The sequence below is a fragment of the Octopus bimaculoides genome, chromosome 2 (assembly GCF_046866305.1).
Source record: "Octopus bimaculoides isolate indiv1 chromosome 2, ASM4686630v1, whole genome shotgun sequence".
NCBI classification, from domain to species: Eukaryota; Metazoa; Mollusca; class Cephalopoda; order Octopoda; family Octopodidae; genus Octopus; species Octopus bimaculoides.
In genome coordinates this window covers 129678468-129694601 of record NC_142929.1, presented here as the reverse complement: position 1 = coordinate 129694601, position 16134 = coordinate 129678468, and the positions used below count along the sequence as shown (strand labels likewise).

Here is a 16134-nt window from a genome sequence, read left to right as displayed (position 1 = left end):
TATCAATGGCTTATTTGTAGCAGCAAATAAGTCATTGATATATAGAAGGAAAAGTGAAAGAGTGAAGGAACAAAATCTTTTAACATTTATTGTTTAAACTATGTTTTCTGCCTACATTTTACACAATACTTTTGAAGCTTAGTCACGTAATAAACTTGTATATTCAGTATTTTTCAAAGGTTAACACTTCATTCTCAATGAACCAAGGTCAACTTATGCAATACCAATTGCATCATCTATAGTATAATATACAAGCTGTCCAAGATGTCCATTTAATTTATTTCTTTACTGCTCCTGTAATTGGTTACTTGAATATATTTGGTGCATTTTAAGTTCTTGCTTCCTATCTGCTTGTCTGGGATTTCACTGTAACCTTTGATTATCTGTTCTTTGCTCTGACTGTGCAGTATAGAGTTTTTACTCAACACTTTCTGCAGTGTGAACAAGGCTATTTCTCATGTGCTACCAATTTTATGTTAACATTGCTACTTGGTTGTAGTTTGACCTTGCAATGTTAATTTTTATATTAAAAGAATCTTAAATCGGATTTGCAACATAAAATGGAAACCATATTAAAAACTGAAATGTAACTAATAAAGCAATTTCAAAACCAATGCTCATAGAATTGCAGGGATACATGGAAAAGCTATTCTTTCTCCCTTTTCTTAAAATTGTAAATAAACTAGCAGCAAGAAATAAATTCTAGGTGTAACTTTCTTTTAGGCTGTTCCATAAAAATCTTAAATTAACTGATGCAATTTGCAGACTACTATTTTAAGTCATAACTAACTTGTGTTTATATCTAATTAATATAATTCACACTCGCATTAATGCCATACCCTCTGACAAAACATCATAAATGAAGAGAAATTATTCAATGAATTTTACTGTTTTTTTTTTTCTGTATATTAATAAATGCTTGTACTTTTGTTATTTCCCTTTTTAAAATATTTGCTATTTTTGAAGGTCACTAAATTATCGTTTCTAATTTTGATTTCATGACTGGAGGTATTTTTTTTTTTTAAGGTGAGAAAATGTGAAGTGAAATGTAACTTGGAAAACTAAGAATTACTTTTACAAGTGCAAAATAGAAAAGATATAAACAAGATCTCTGGTGATTCTTTGAATCTGGATTTGATCAATAAGCCTAATTTCTAATTCAAAACTACAAAAACTTATTTTTGTGTTGAATATCGAGTAGATAAAAATAAAGTTATTAAATTATAATTCTTTAAGAAGTTGGTTGTGTTGGATGTTGCAAACGTTATTAAGATATTTTTATATCTCTTAATATATTTAGAAGATGAAATTTTATTCATTGTATCACTGATTTGTATTTTTTCTTTTTCAGTTGATCAGCATATGCAGAGTATAAGGTGAGGACATTAAATATTGAAATACTCTTATTAAATCGTTTAATGATTCTCGGTTTAAATTACTAGTTTGATGAGTGTGACATTTTGATTTTTAGTTTTGATGCAGTTATGTATGTACGATTCAGCAACTTTTTAAGTATCTTCATTAATGAAATTGTTATACTTTGAAAAGTTTTCTTTATCAGAAATAAATTTTTGTCAACTAACATGAATTTAATATTACATTCCTTGAGGTAATCAGCATGTCATGTTGTCAAATTAGCTACTTCACCTTAGCTTATTTCCTAATTTTGACTACTTCCGATTATACGTTTGTTGTCATACACATGAATGGAAGCACTCCCACATAAATTTCATTGAATTACTATTTTGTGACTCTCATTCATACATCATTTAAGTGGAAAGGCATATGACCTTTCAGGCATTCTAAACTGTGCTTCATCCCCCTGAAGTGGCTTTTGAAATAAGAGATCATTGTCATTCAAATTTAAAGTACAAAACCTTATTTTATTTAAACAAATTTTTTTTTAGCTGAAAGACAACTTTAAGCTTTTATATTAAAAATATAAGAAAAAAAAAAAAAAATTAATTGACAGATCACTTTTACTGGATGACATATGAAATTGGTATGTTACATCTGGTCTTATATTCCTGCTTTGCTCCCCCTCATGCCACTTCCACTTATTACTTCATACAGTCATATGGATATTTGTGTGTATATTTTTATTATCTTCTTGCTTCATAAATTTATTGTAACCTTTAAGAAAATCTGCTTTTCTGGCATCATAAAAACTGTATGGAGCTTTTTCTGAATAGTGGTTGTGCTATAGATTTTCTGAGGAAAAGTTAGTTTCAAAAAAAGAAAAAAAAAGGCAATTTTAGCTGATAAATAGAAAAGTTTTAAATAGTTACGCAGCCATAAATAAACTGTCTTGTTAGGAATTTGTGTGTGAAATTGTTAGTATTAGTATTATTATGGGTATTTTACTACATATTCTCATTGAATTGATTGTTCACTGAATGTTTGTATTGTGACATACCTCTTTTTTTACTTTGACCTGTTTTAAAATATGTCTTAACTGAATTTTTATTTATTAGTTCATGTATAGAAAAGAGATGAAAGCCACTTAACAATAAAGAATACAGAGAAACATAAATTTATTCAGTATATTGGCTTTAATATAGAAATGAAGAGTATAGTGAGAATAGGATGTAGACAAATCAACAAAAGACTTTTGCCAGTCAAGGGGCTAAACTACTAACGATTGTTGGTTTGTGGTTGTAAGTGCATAATGGATATATGTTATTTTAATAAACAAATTACTAATACACCCATGTCAGTTTATGTATGTTGTTCAACAGACAAGTCTTAAATGTTGGGTATTCAGTGATCATTTCATCATTTCCTGCTCTCTGCCTGCGGCAGAATGTGCACCGACATGAGATACTTGCTTCCATAGTATTTGATCTTTGGCAAGAGCACATCTGCCATACCTGTCAAGGGCTGCTGCTGATGTTCCCTCCAGGTCGTTTGTTGACCTGAATCTATATTACTGGACATACCTTATGTTAGTTTCATCAGCCATATTTTTCTGCGCTGACTCAAGGCATGTTGGAAGAGAGTATTAATTTTAAAGTTTCCCTTCTCCTAGATTGATTGCTTTCACTGCTGGTAAGGGGCTCAATCTATCCTTACAAAAATCTATTTAACCCATAGATGGTACCCTGACAGGTACTACCATTCCAGCTCAGAATGGACCCGGCAGTAATGGTAATGAAGGAGTGACTCCATGCTCCCCACAAATTCAGAACTCCTAAACTGGAACCTCACTACCAGATGCAGTTTAATGTCATACCCAGGGTGTTCAGTACAGGCCATGTAATACATTTTCATACATTCTGTAGTGTACACTATGTAAAATCTAGAGTATTTGTTGGCATCTCCAATCAAGCCATTTTATAGTGTACTTATTCAATTGGGATTAGAAGTTCATTCAGTTTTTCCTTCTGATGACACACTTAAGTAAATATGGTTTCTATGCAATTACATACACAGCATAAAGAACTGAACTTAAAACTGTATTCAATCAGAACCTTCTCTAAGAAGTTGCCGTTTGAGAAAATATTGAATTTAAAAATAAACTTCAAATGGCAACCTCTTAGATGGTTCTGATTGGGTAAAGTTTTAAGTTCAGCTCTTTATGTTGTGTATCTAATTGCATAGAGACCATGTTTACTTAAGTGTGTCATCAGAAGAAACAGTTGTTCCTTGTGGTCTCTTTTTCTTTCTTTTACGGGTCCTATTCTAATAAAAAATTTTAAGGCATTCATTTAATCTTGGAGCAATATGCAATGCCTTAATGAACTTATTTACTATGCATTTATTTTCACTGTGATTGATTATATTAATGTACAAAGATTTTGTTCTTGCAAATAAGGCTGATATGAAATAGTCAAACAGATCTTTGAACATCATAAAAAATGTTAATTTCAAGTGGAAATCTACAAGAGAAAAGAGATGCTAATTGCATTAGGTGTTCAATGTTGTATTTAATGCAGGCATTTGCACTATTAAAACTTGGGAAATTGTGTATGCCTCATTACAAGAAAATATTAACATGAAAATACTGTCTACACATACAGACGCATATACGTACATGCTGATATATATGCATAAAATGTGTGTTTATATTGATGGTTTGCAGAAAAATTAGTGCATCACACTAAAATACTCTGTGGTATTTATTCTGTCTTTATGTCCCTTTATGCCAAGGTGAACATAATCATTTAAGTGATAGAGATTGCGAAAACAAGTACTATGTGATGTTTAGGGATCAATATATGTAGCTAAACCTCTGATGACAGTACCCCAGCATGACTGCTGTCCATTGACTGAAACTAATAAAAGAATAAAAGGATTTATATTGTAAAGATGCTGGGACAGCACATACAGAGTACCTTATATAGGAGCATGTTAACTACAGAGTTAACTTACTGAAAAACAAGGTGAACTATTTTCCTCAGTAGATCTGAAGGGAGTTACCTCTAGATAGCATTCTGCATGCTAAGTATACTTACAATGGAGTCTCTCACAAGTAATATTAGAGAAATGAATAACTGAGATTATTCTATATTATTTACATTTGACATATTTGTCCTCATCTTGTTTGTTGTTAACACGTTTTGGCTGATATACCCTCCAGCCTTCATCAGGTGTCATGGGGAAATTTCGAACCTGGGTTCTCATTCCTAAGATATTTTTCGATATTATTATTATTATTCAGGTCACTGTCTGGAATCGAACTCGGAATCTTGGGGTTAGTAGCCCGTGCTCTTAACCACTACGCCATATGCCCGTGGGCAATTAATTATGGGGTGAATTTTAGGGCTTATAAATCTAATATTTTCCTATCCTTCCTTAATACCAGTTCCCATATACTACTCATATCTGCACTCTGTCTGCTTAGGAGGTTGTTGTGTCCTAGCATGTGTGCTGCTTCTTTTAGTTTTCATATTTTCCAGTGGTGTTCTCTATCTATTATTTTAACTTCATCCCACAGGGGGAGGTGGTCTCCATTTTTCCCTAAAATTCTCTCCATAATTGCCCACGGGCATATAGCATAGTGGTTAAGAGTGCAGGCTACTAACCCCAAGATTCCGAGTTCGTTTCCAGGCAGTGACCTGAATAATAATAATATCGAAAAATACCTTAGGAATGAGAACCCAGGTTCGAAATTTCCTCAAGACACCTGATGAAGGCTGGAGGGTATATCAGCTGAAACATTGTGTTAACAACAAACAGGATGAGAACAAATATCCGTCAAATAATGTAAATATCCGTAAATAATGTACATAATTCCTCATCTCTTAAATATAGAACTGAGATTATTCTTGCAATTAGAAGAAAAAAAAAATCCCTCTGAGCATGTTTCAGATCTAAAAGCAACTTAAAAGTTCAATGTTAGCTAATCTAAAGTTTTGGAATAATATAGATAACACAGTTAGGATGGGTCTTTTATAACCAACTGGTGAATGCAACAGTCAAGTTTCAATCTTGTTACATTGCATCAGTGAAGCATATTCACTGTAGTTGGTGAAACTTAGAAGTGAGCAGTATATCGTTGTTGAGGCCTAATATTCTTAACCAGTCTCACCATATTCCTCCTTGTGGCTTGTGAGGGCTATGCAGGCCTTGTACAGATGTGCAGTCAGTAAGGTGAGAGTTAACTATGAATTTAGTAAGGACTTTAACACACTGATAGAAGTCCATCAGGGCTCAGTTATCTGCTGTCTTCTCTTTATTATGATTAGTGATCATCATCATCATCATTGCTGTTAAGAACTCAGGACTGCATGACAATTATTCTGATGGTACAAGAAAAGAATTTTATGGAAATAATACAAAAGCATAGTCCCTCTTCTAAATGAAATCAACATTACAATAAACACCAAGACAGACTCAGAAGAATAGGCCCTTTAACATATATATCTGAGGAATAATGAATCTTATGTAAAAAAGCAATAAAATAAAATAGGGAATACTTTTTTTTAGAAGAGAAAATAAAAGACACTCGCATATAAAACTGCTTCCACAGCCAGTGTCATGTAAAAGGCATACAGAACACTCTGAAGTGGCAGGTGTTAGGAAAGGCATCCAGCCATAGAAACCAAAGTAAAACAGACATTCAGGCTTGGCACAGTCCTCTCTTAGTCATGATTAGTGCTAGTAAAACCGGTCAAAAAGGTAAATATATTATTTCATAAAAACATTAAAATTTTTGTCCAACATAAAACTTTTGCGCATTTTATAGGCACATGCTTCCCAACCACATAAGTCTGGGTTCAGTTCCACTGTGTGACACCTTGGGCAAGTGTCTTCTTCTATAGCCTCGGGCCGACCAAAGCCTTGTAAGTGGATTTCGCAGACAGAAACTGAAAGAAGCCCATTGTATATATATGTTTGTGTGTCTGTGTTTGTCCCCCCACTGTAACTTGACAACCAATGTTGGTGTGTTTATGTCCCCGTAACTTAGCGGTTCAGCAAAAGAGACCAATAGAATAAGTACTAGGCTTACAAAGAATAAGTCTCCGCGGGTTGATTTGTTCAACTAAAGGTGGTGTTCCAGCATGGCCGCAGTCAAATGACTGAAACAAGTAAATGAATGAAACAAAAGAACTTTCCTTCTTTTTTTTATATTTTTCATTACAATTCACCATGTGAAAAACGGGAAGTTAAAAAAAAAATATCTACCATTTCACTATGTGTATGTATCTATTAATCTATCTGTATGTGAGGTTATTCAGAAGACATTCGTCAATGTGAGGTAGAAGACAGTTGCGCAAAGTAGCACACTGGGGCCAAACCCTAAACCACACAGTTGTAAAGCAAACTTCTCAACCTCACAGCCATGTCTACACCTATCAGTACTTTTACAAATTTAGACAGGTTACATTCACCTACCATCTTTTTGTGTGTAATCTGTTATCTCAAAAGTAATGCAAGGTTCTAACTTATTGTTCACTGAGCTTTGTTATAAATGTTTCTTGTAATTAACTAAAATATCCAACTGTTTGCAGATGTCTAAGCATGATGAAGTTAACATGGGATGATTTTTTTGCACAGTAACCATTAGTACAGTTGCTGGCAGCTAAGCATTTGAATTAACACTGCAAGCTAACCAGTCACTTGTTAGTTATACTCTACTCTCAGGACAAGTGGATCGATAGGCTCGTCAGAGCATCTTATTGTATTTAGTTATGACTCTTGATGTTCTGAGTTCAAATTCCTCTGAAATTAGCTTTGTTTTTCTTTATTAAATACTTAGCTTTATTATTACATGTTCACATAAGCATATCTTTTACTTGCTTGTCATTTGACTGCGGCCATGTTCTGGTGCTGCCTTGAAGGGTTTTAGTTAAACAAATCAGTCCCAGTAATTATTTCTCTTTTCAAGCCTCGTACTTATTCTCTTGTGACATGAACAAACCAACACTGGTTCTTAATTGGCGATGTGTAACACACATGCACATATACACACATGGACATATACACGCATGCACACAATGGGCTTCCTCGCAGTTTGCATCTACCAAATTAATTTACAAGGCATTGGTTGACCTTAGGCTATAATAGCAGACACTTTCCCAAAGTACTGGGCTGTGAGGCTCAGCCTGAAACCCCATGGGAATGAACTTGAAACTATGATGCAAAGCAAGCTTCTTAAGCAAACAGTCTGGAGGAAGAAGCAGTGTCCATGGTTCCTTTGCAGGCTCTCTGGTGGTGTCAGTGAGATTTAAGCTTCCTCTGAAAGTTGCAGATTGATGCTTACAGGAAAGGATTTCTTGATCAGTCACTTCTGAGGAACAGAGGCCATAATAGTACTGATAGACAAAGCAAAAAGAGGTGGCAGTACATGATTGGCCAGAGGTTGTAGTGTGTGACTGATTTTATGCCAGTCAAGTTGCCATTCTCTGGATTTGCATCTGTTTTCCATACTGGCATAGGTTGGATGGTTTGATAAAAGCCAACAAGCTAGAGGACTGTGCCAAGCCTCAATGTCTGTTTTACTTTGGTTTCTATGGCTGGATGCCTTTCCTAACACCTGCCACTTCACAGAGTGTTCTGTATGCCTTTTACATGACATTGGCTGTGGAAGCAGTTTTATATGCGAGTGTCTTTTATTTTCTCTTTTAAAAAAAAGTATTACCTATTTTATTTTATTGCTTTTTTACATAAGATTCATTATTCCTCAGATATATATGTTAAAGGGCCTATTCTTCTGAGTCTGTCTTGGTGTTTATTGTAATGTTGATTTCATTTAGAAGAGGGACTATGCTTTTGTATTATTTCCATAAAATTCTTTTCTTGTACCATCAGAATAATTGTTATGCAGTCCGGAGTTCTTAACAGCAATGATGATGATGATCATCATCGTCGTTTTAATGCCTGCTTTTCCCATGCTAGCCTGGTTTGGATGTGACTTACTGAGTCAGTTTTTCTATACCCAGATACCCTTCCTGTTGCCAAACTTTACTTATTTCCAAGTAATGTACTTAGTCCCATTGTATTTTGAATTATAACTGTTCGACAGGTAGACACATATTTGCAATGGAGGTGAAGAGTGATACTACCTATGCATCAGTGACATTATTTTATACAGTGTGAAAGCAACAAAGCACAAATGGAACTGCACTAACACGCACATACAGATGAACTTTCATACAGATTTTGGCTACCTTTTTACACTCTCAAAGTATTGATCAGCCCAAGGTTGTAGTAGATGACACTTGCCCACAATGCCATGTAGCAGGAGCAAATTAGAAACTACACTGTGGTTGTGAAGCAACCTACTTAACCTCACAACTATACCTGTGTCTATGATGTTCTTGTAATTCAATTTTGAGGATGTCTTCCTTGTTCTGCTATTGGGCAGCATAAAAGTAATTGCTCTTTGATTTGGACTAGTTTCTTGCAACCTACCTAGAACTATTATCTGAGCACTGTATTTTAGATTCTTTATTCAGATTCTTTACTTATCTTTGCTAGCAGTAAGGCCTGCATAGGTATTTACTTCCTACACGTGTGCATATGTCAGTTTTATATATCTGCATCTAGATCATAACTTTTGTTGTTTTCATTGTTCTTACTTCTTAACCTTAATTAATTAGGTTAACCTAAGAACAGCGAACTTGCCTACCTGACACTATTTTTTTTTACTATGTTCTGAATTAGTTAAGCACATATAGTGTTTATACAGTTGTTATTATCAGATGTATTAGCTATTTAAATATTATTTCCTCTCTGTTGTATATATATAGTGCAGGAGGTTTTGGTAGAGAGCAGCCACTCCTTTAAATTGACTGTTTTCAACACAATGAATGTTTAGAGAGAGAGAGAGGTGTGAGAAAGAAATGAGGAAAATGAAAAAACTGGAATGTGAAATAACATACGTTTCTAAGGGTGGAAAATGTTTTTTTATCCCAACAAGATAATGTATAAAAATGCTGGATTGATAAAAGTGTTGCATATATTATTTATGCAAAGTGTGTTATGAAAGTTTGACATTGAAACCAGAGTCCTGACATGTAAATAATATGAATTAATAGCAGTTCTTTCTTTTGAAAGTTTGAAATCCTCATGATCATTTGACATTCGTTTTTCCATGCTTGCATGGTTCAGATGAAACCGGAGGCAGATTTTTTACAACCTTCCTGCTGCCTACACCGACCTGTTTCGAAGCAAGTTAATATTCCCCTATGGTCAGACGTTTTTCATGGAAGACTGGAAATGTACAACATCACTTGTTTCATTGATGCTCATTTACAATGACCGCATGATGTCAAGATAAGAGTATGCAAGATAAGAGTACACACACACACAACAGGGTTCTCAAAATTTCCATTTATAAATCTATTCACACGGTTTAGTCAGCCCTGGGCTATAATAGAAGACACTTACCCAAGGTGTCAGGCAATGAGACTGGACCCAAGACCAAATGGTTAGGATGCAAGCTTCTTAACCACACTTCCATGCCTGTGCCTGTATATGAAGAATATTAGAATTATTTATGAAACTATGGAAAGGAACCAAATCCAATAACCATTTCACAATTAACATGCTAGCCATCACATACTAGAAACCTAATTTGCCCTTGTAATCTATTGGCTCTGCAGGGTAATGAAGAGTTTTCTATGTGATTACTTGAACTAAGGAAGCACCATCAACATGTTCTTTTGAACACCTGAGGGATCCATTATGTGGTTACTTAAAATAATAGGTTTTTTTATATGGTCACTTAAGCAAAAGAGATCTTCCATATGATTTCTTGAACTACTGAAGGGTCCTTAACGAGGTCATTTGAGTTAATAAGGGATCATCTGTGTGATTGCCTGCTCTAACATGGCTGCTCAGCCTGATTGAACTAGCAACCAAATCCCCATTACATCTCTTACTCTCTGAAAAATGGAGGACGAGATGTGCGTGCACACACACACAGACACACACACACACACCTACACTACACTAAATATTATGCATGTACAAATACAAATGTGTGCGTATGCAGGCAGGCAGGCAGTGAACTTCATTGATTGAGGTTAACTTACAGCTAATGGACTTCATAATTGTTTTTTTAAATTTCTTGATTGCAACCATTCCACTTCTTTTCATGAATGTCCTGAGTAATGAATGCTATTAATTCGTGTTATTTACATGTAAGAACTCTAGTTTCAACTGTAAACCTTACAAGCACAGTTTACATAAATTATATATCATCATCATATATATATATATATATATATATATATATATATATATATATATATATATATATATATATATATATATATATATATATATATATATATATATGCAATACTATTTCATCAATTCAGTATTCATTCTTTATCAAAGTGCAATTTTCCTCTTCCTTGCATTCTCTATGGTTGATTGGGAAAATTATTGATCATAAAATATCAACCAAGTATTACAGACTGTTGATGCCAGTCTCTGTTGTACTTGATGAAACTTCTCCAATTGCTTTAAACAATATCCCTTTCATACTCAATTGTTTTGTTGCAAATTTTAACCTGAGACTATTTGCTGTATTATTTTGAATGTTTGAGTTTTTTTTCTTCCAATTTTGAATGTAACTTACGTTTCATTTGTCGTGACATTACACTGAAAATTAAATTTTGTAAAGATGCAAGGACAGCTGTAGTATTAAAAGTTCCTGTTGCATTCAAGTATTTTGGGGTTCATTTCCATTGCACTGTATCTTGGGCAGTGCCTTCTACTTCGTAATTTTGGCTGACAGAAACTGTAGGAAGCCTATAATTTGTGTGTGTGTGTGTGTGTGTGTGTGTGTGTGTGTGTGTGTGTTTGTGTGCACAAATGTACGAGAATGTATGAGGGCGGCGAGCTGGCAGAATCGTTAGCATGCTAGCCGAAATGCTTAGTGGTATTTTGGCTGCCGTTACATTCTGTGTTCAAATTCTGCTGAGATTGACTTTGCTGTCCATCCTTTTGGGGTCGATTAAATAAGTACCAGTTACGCACTGGAGCTGATGTAATCAACTTAATCCGCTTGTCTGTCCCTGTTTGTCCTCTATATGTTTAGCCCCCTGTGGGTAATAAAGAAATAATATATGAGAATGTTGATATCCCACAACTTCACTTTAGTGAGATGGCAGTATGTTTATATAACGGGTTAACATTACAAGTAGTTGTTTTGTGCTTTCAAAGCCCTTTGGAATAAAATCAATTTCTTAATTGAAAAAAATGTGTAAGAGTTAGTGACAGGCAGAGCACCCTGCCATAAAGGCTTTCCCCAAATGTGTCCCAGTCCAACCCACACTTACATGGAAAAATAGATGTTAAATGAAGAAATGAAATATGTGAGCCTGTCTTTGGCTTTATCTGAAGTACCATAAGTATTTAGACTCAATTAAGAGCAGCTGCAAAAATAAGTCTCCTTGTCCACCCCTTTTCTAAATTTTCCTTTCAGGTGGATAGTACCATCCTAATGAAATAGTCTTGTTCTTTTAGAGATTACTGAAATTGTTTTTATTTTACATTCAGTAGGAAGCTTTGCTAATCTCTGATCATGCCATATAGAATATTGGTTGTGGTGAAAGGCATATCTAAAAGCTTGTGTCTATTGCTTTATACATTTTTTTAGGACAGAAGATGTGGAAACTCCAGCAGTGACTCCCAGGCCAGCAACAGATGAAAAAAGACCTGAATTTATTGTTAAACCCAGAAAGCAATTTGGTGATGTTGGTAAACCAGCCAAGTTCAAGGCATCATTTGAAGGAAAAGGCAACTTACGTTGGGAAAGATATGGCAAAGTCATTGAACAAAGTGAAAAATATAAAGTAAGACAATTTTCTTTACCTTTTCATTTCAGTTTTTGTTCATAGAGTTATACGTTTTAGTGGATGTTTAAATCCTTTCTTTAGATTCAAATCTTTCATGTGAGTGTAATCTACAGTCAGTTTACAGCTATGGTTTTCTTTGAATTTTCTTTGAATTTTTTCCTTGTAGAGTGTGTTTATGTATGTGTACATGTGTGTGTATATCTACACACACACATATATATAATATGTGTATGTATATATATCATCTGTATCATTGTTTCAATATTCATTCTCCATGCTTGCATGGGTCAGACTGAATTTTGCTGAGGCAGGTTTTCTACAGCTGGATGCCCTTCCTGTTATCAACACTTAACTGTTTCCAAGTAATGTAATATTTTTCCATGACCAGACATGTTTTTTTTATAGAAGATTAGGAACAAAGGACACTGCCTGAATGAAGGAGACATTCGTTTTCAACTACTATGCGATATCAAGGAGACATGCACACACACACACATGCACACAAGTTTCTTTCAGTTTGCATTTATGAAATCCATTCAGGGCTTTGGTCCACCCAAGGCTATAATAGAAGACTTTTGCCCAAAATGAAAAGCAGTGGAACTAAACCCAGAATCATGTGGTTAGGAAGCAAAACCTTACCATGCAGCCACACCTGTAGAAAATACTCTCATGCTTTACAGGAGACATCTTATTTACTAATCTAAGTGAAGTAATTTTCACTAAGAATGCTTATGATTAAAAATTAATTACAACTATAACAAAAGTTTGTGTGAAAAAATAACATGGAAAGATAAAATTCAGGGCTTACTCTTGCAAAGACGTGTATATATTAGGTATGGTTGTGTTGAAGAAGCTTGCTTCCCAACCACATGGTTCTGGGTTCAATCTCATTGTGTGACACCTTGGGCAAGTGTCTTCTGCTATAGCCTTGGGACCAACCAAAGCCTTGTGAGTGGATTTAGTAGATGGAAACTGAAAGAAGCGTGTGTGTGTGTGTGTGTGTGTGTGTGTGTGTGTGTGTGTGTGTGTGTGTGTGTGTGTGTGTGTGTGTGTGTGTGTGTGTGTGTGTGTATCGTTGTGTTTGCTCCCCCCCCCCCCCCCCCCCCAATCACTGCTGGACAACTGGTGCTAGTGTGTTTACATCCCTGAAACTTAACAGCTCCACAAAAGAGACTGATAGAATAAATATTAGGCTTAATAAAAAATAAGCCCTGGGGTTAATTTGTTTGATTAAAAACCCTTCAAGGTGGTACTCCAGAATGGCTGCTGTCAAATGACTGAAACAAATAAAAGAAAGATGAAATAAAGATTACCTTTTTGAGACATGAGCTAATATTTACATTGCATCGGCTGTATTTTATCAGCTGCTGTACTGCAAGGCGGAATTTTGTGATACCATTGTACATATCTGATATATTCATTACCATCATTCTAACATCTATTTTCCCATGCTTGCATGGATTAGAGGATGCTACATTGAAGCAGTTTCTGTGGCTGGATGACCTTCCTGATGCCAACCATCACTAATGATCTCCTAGTGTATTGAATACTAAACAGCCAAGACATAGTTATGTGGTGAACTGCAGGAAAACCACACCATCTGTATGAACAGTGGGGCTTTAATTTTGTTTACAATTACCAAATCTCTGTGAAGATGTCGGGCGATACTGGCTTGATCAAAGTTGCATGCATACACACATATTAACATACATGTGGCTGTGTGTTATAGAAGTTCGCTTCTCAACCACATGAGTTCAGGTTTAGTCCCACTGCATGGCACCTTGGGTAAGTGTCTTCTACTATATCCCTTAGCTGACCAAAGCTTTACGAAAAGTTTTTATGGCTGGAAACTGAAATAAAACCAGTTACGTGTATATGTAAGCAGTGGATTTTAAAATGATCATATGTGTACACTTAAGATTGAGAGAGAAAAATTGTTCTATATACAGTAATCCCTCAACTATTGTGGGTGTTATGTTCCAAAATGCCCCGCGATAGGTGAAAATCCATAACGTTGAAACAGTACTGTACTGTATATTTTTTGATTATTTTTATAATTTGTTTATATTTATTTTATTATTTTTCTATATTTAAGCTTTTATAAACTCTCCCCTGTACCCTTAGGAGTACCCATGTCTTCTCTTTTTTTTGCGGGTGAGGAACATAGTGCTGGGTAGTTGCTGGCGCTGGCTTTTCTTCTTTGTAAAGTTTTTATAAACTTCCATGGCCCCATCGATTGCATTTCTGAACTGCAGCACATGAATCATCTGGGGATCTCAATCTGTACTGTATTTTTATTTATTAATTTACAGGTGTGAAAATGCTTATTTTACCACAGAAATAACTAAAATTTATAATATAAATATATAATGGCCACAGAAACCTACAATATACTGAGGTGCCTGTGATATAAATTTACATATACTGTGATATAAATGTGGTAAGTAGCTTGCTTACCAACCTCATGGTTCTGGGTTCAGTCCCACTGCGTGGCACTTTGGGCAAGTGTCTTCTACTATAGCCTCGGGCCAACCAAAGCCTTGTGAGTGGATTTGGTAGATGGAAACTGAGAGAAGCCCGTCTTTTATTTATATATATATATATATATATGTGTGTGTGTGTGTGTGTGTATGTTTGTCCCCCCAACTTCACTTGACAACTGATGCTGGTGTGTTTACGTCCCCGTAACTTAGCGGTGTGGCAAAAGAGACCGATAGAATAGGCTTACAAAGAATAAGTCCTGGGGTCGATTTGCTCGACTAAAGGCAGTGCTCCAGCATGGCTGCAGTCAAATGACTGAAACAAGTAAAAGAATAAAGAGTATACTAACCAGAAAAATCCATGTACTGAGGGCACAAGGGCACAATCGGTGAACCTCGATATGGCGAGTGATTACTGTACTTGGTATTCAAATGTTATTTGTCATTGCATATGTTTTTTTTTTCAATTGGGTTTTGATATGCTGGTGGGTATTATGATCTTTAATATTCTGATAAGTATTTAGTCTGATTTTGATTCCTAGTTTCTAATTTACATAGTTGTAGGTAGTAAACATCACTCCCATTCTACTTCTCAAATATATCTGACCCAATCTGTATCTCTACTTGTGATGCAACAATTTAGCACCTGACAGTTTAGCACCAGATAATTCAGCATATAAACAATTCAGTGCAGGGCATCTTATTGAATTTAGGTAAAGGTTATTTTGTATAGGTGTGTGTATATGTTTGTTTGTTTTTTTTTTTTTTTTTGCTGGTGTTTGTTTCATTTATATGTATGCTTTTTGTGTATGTATAGCTAATCTATTCTATGACTGCTGTGTTTGTAGGTTGCGTGTGCATTAGATATACAACCAACACCAATATAATGTAATAATAAATTGCATATATTTCATGCACTGAATTGTCTATGCACTGAATTGTCTATTTGCTGAATTGTTGGTATTCCTTCTCAACCATATCCTAATTCTGCATTTAAAAGTATATATTACTTCAATTTTATATACACGCCCACATATTACACAAGATAGATTATTGACTTTTATGAATAAAGAAATATATATATTTCATTTTCATTTTATTTTGTAAAAAGCTATTATTAATCTTTCTTTTTTAAAAAAAAAAAAATATTTCTAATGCTAAGATATAAAAATTCAATAAAATAAGTATATGCATACTTCCTTTATATTTATGCATTCAAATGTGTGCCTTTAACATGTTAATTCAAATATGCATTTTGCTAGTTGGTTATATATATATATGAGGAGTGTATGAAAGGTCTTGAGCCTCAAAAAAACAAAACATGGTACAAAACTTCTGATGAAGGTACAAGAAAGGCTTCAAGTCTCAAAGGCCTTGCAGGCTCAAAACTTTTCATACAC

General features: G+C 34.7%; 1 protein-coding gene across 12 annotated transcripts in view; it reads left to right on the top strand.

The window, feature by feature from the left end:
• The window catches only part of LOC106874322 (myosin light chain kinase, smooth muscle), a 145806-nt gene that overhangs the window by 46448 nt on the left and 83224 nt on the right, over positions 1 to 16134 (top strand). For all 12 annotated transcript variants that reach the window (XM_052965923.2, XM_052965921.2, XM_089338128.1 and 9 more), the window contains 2 exons: positions 1352 to 1376; positions 12056 to 12251. In XM_052965923.2, coding sequence (XP_052821883.2) covers positions 1352 to 1376; positions 12056 to 12251 — 221 coding nt within the window. The remainder of the gene's footprint in view (positions 1 to 1351; positions 1377 to 12055; positions 12252 to 16134) is intronic.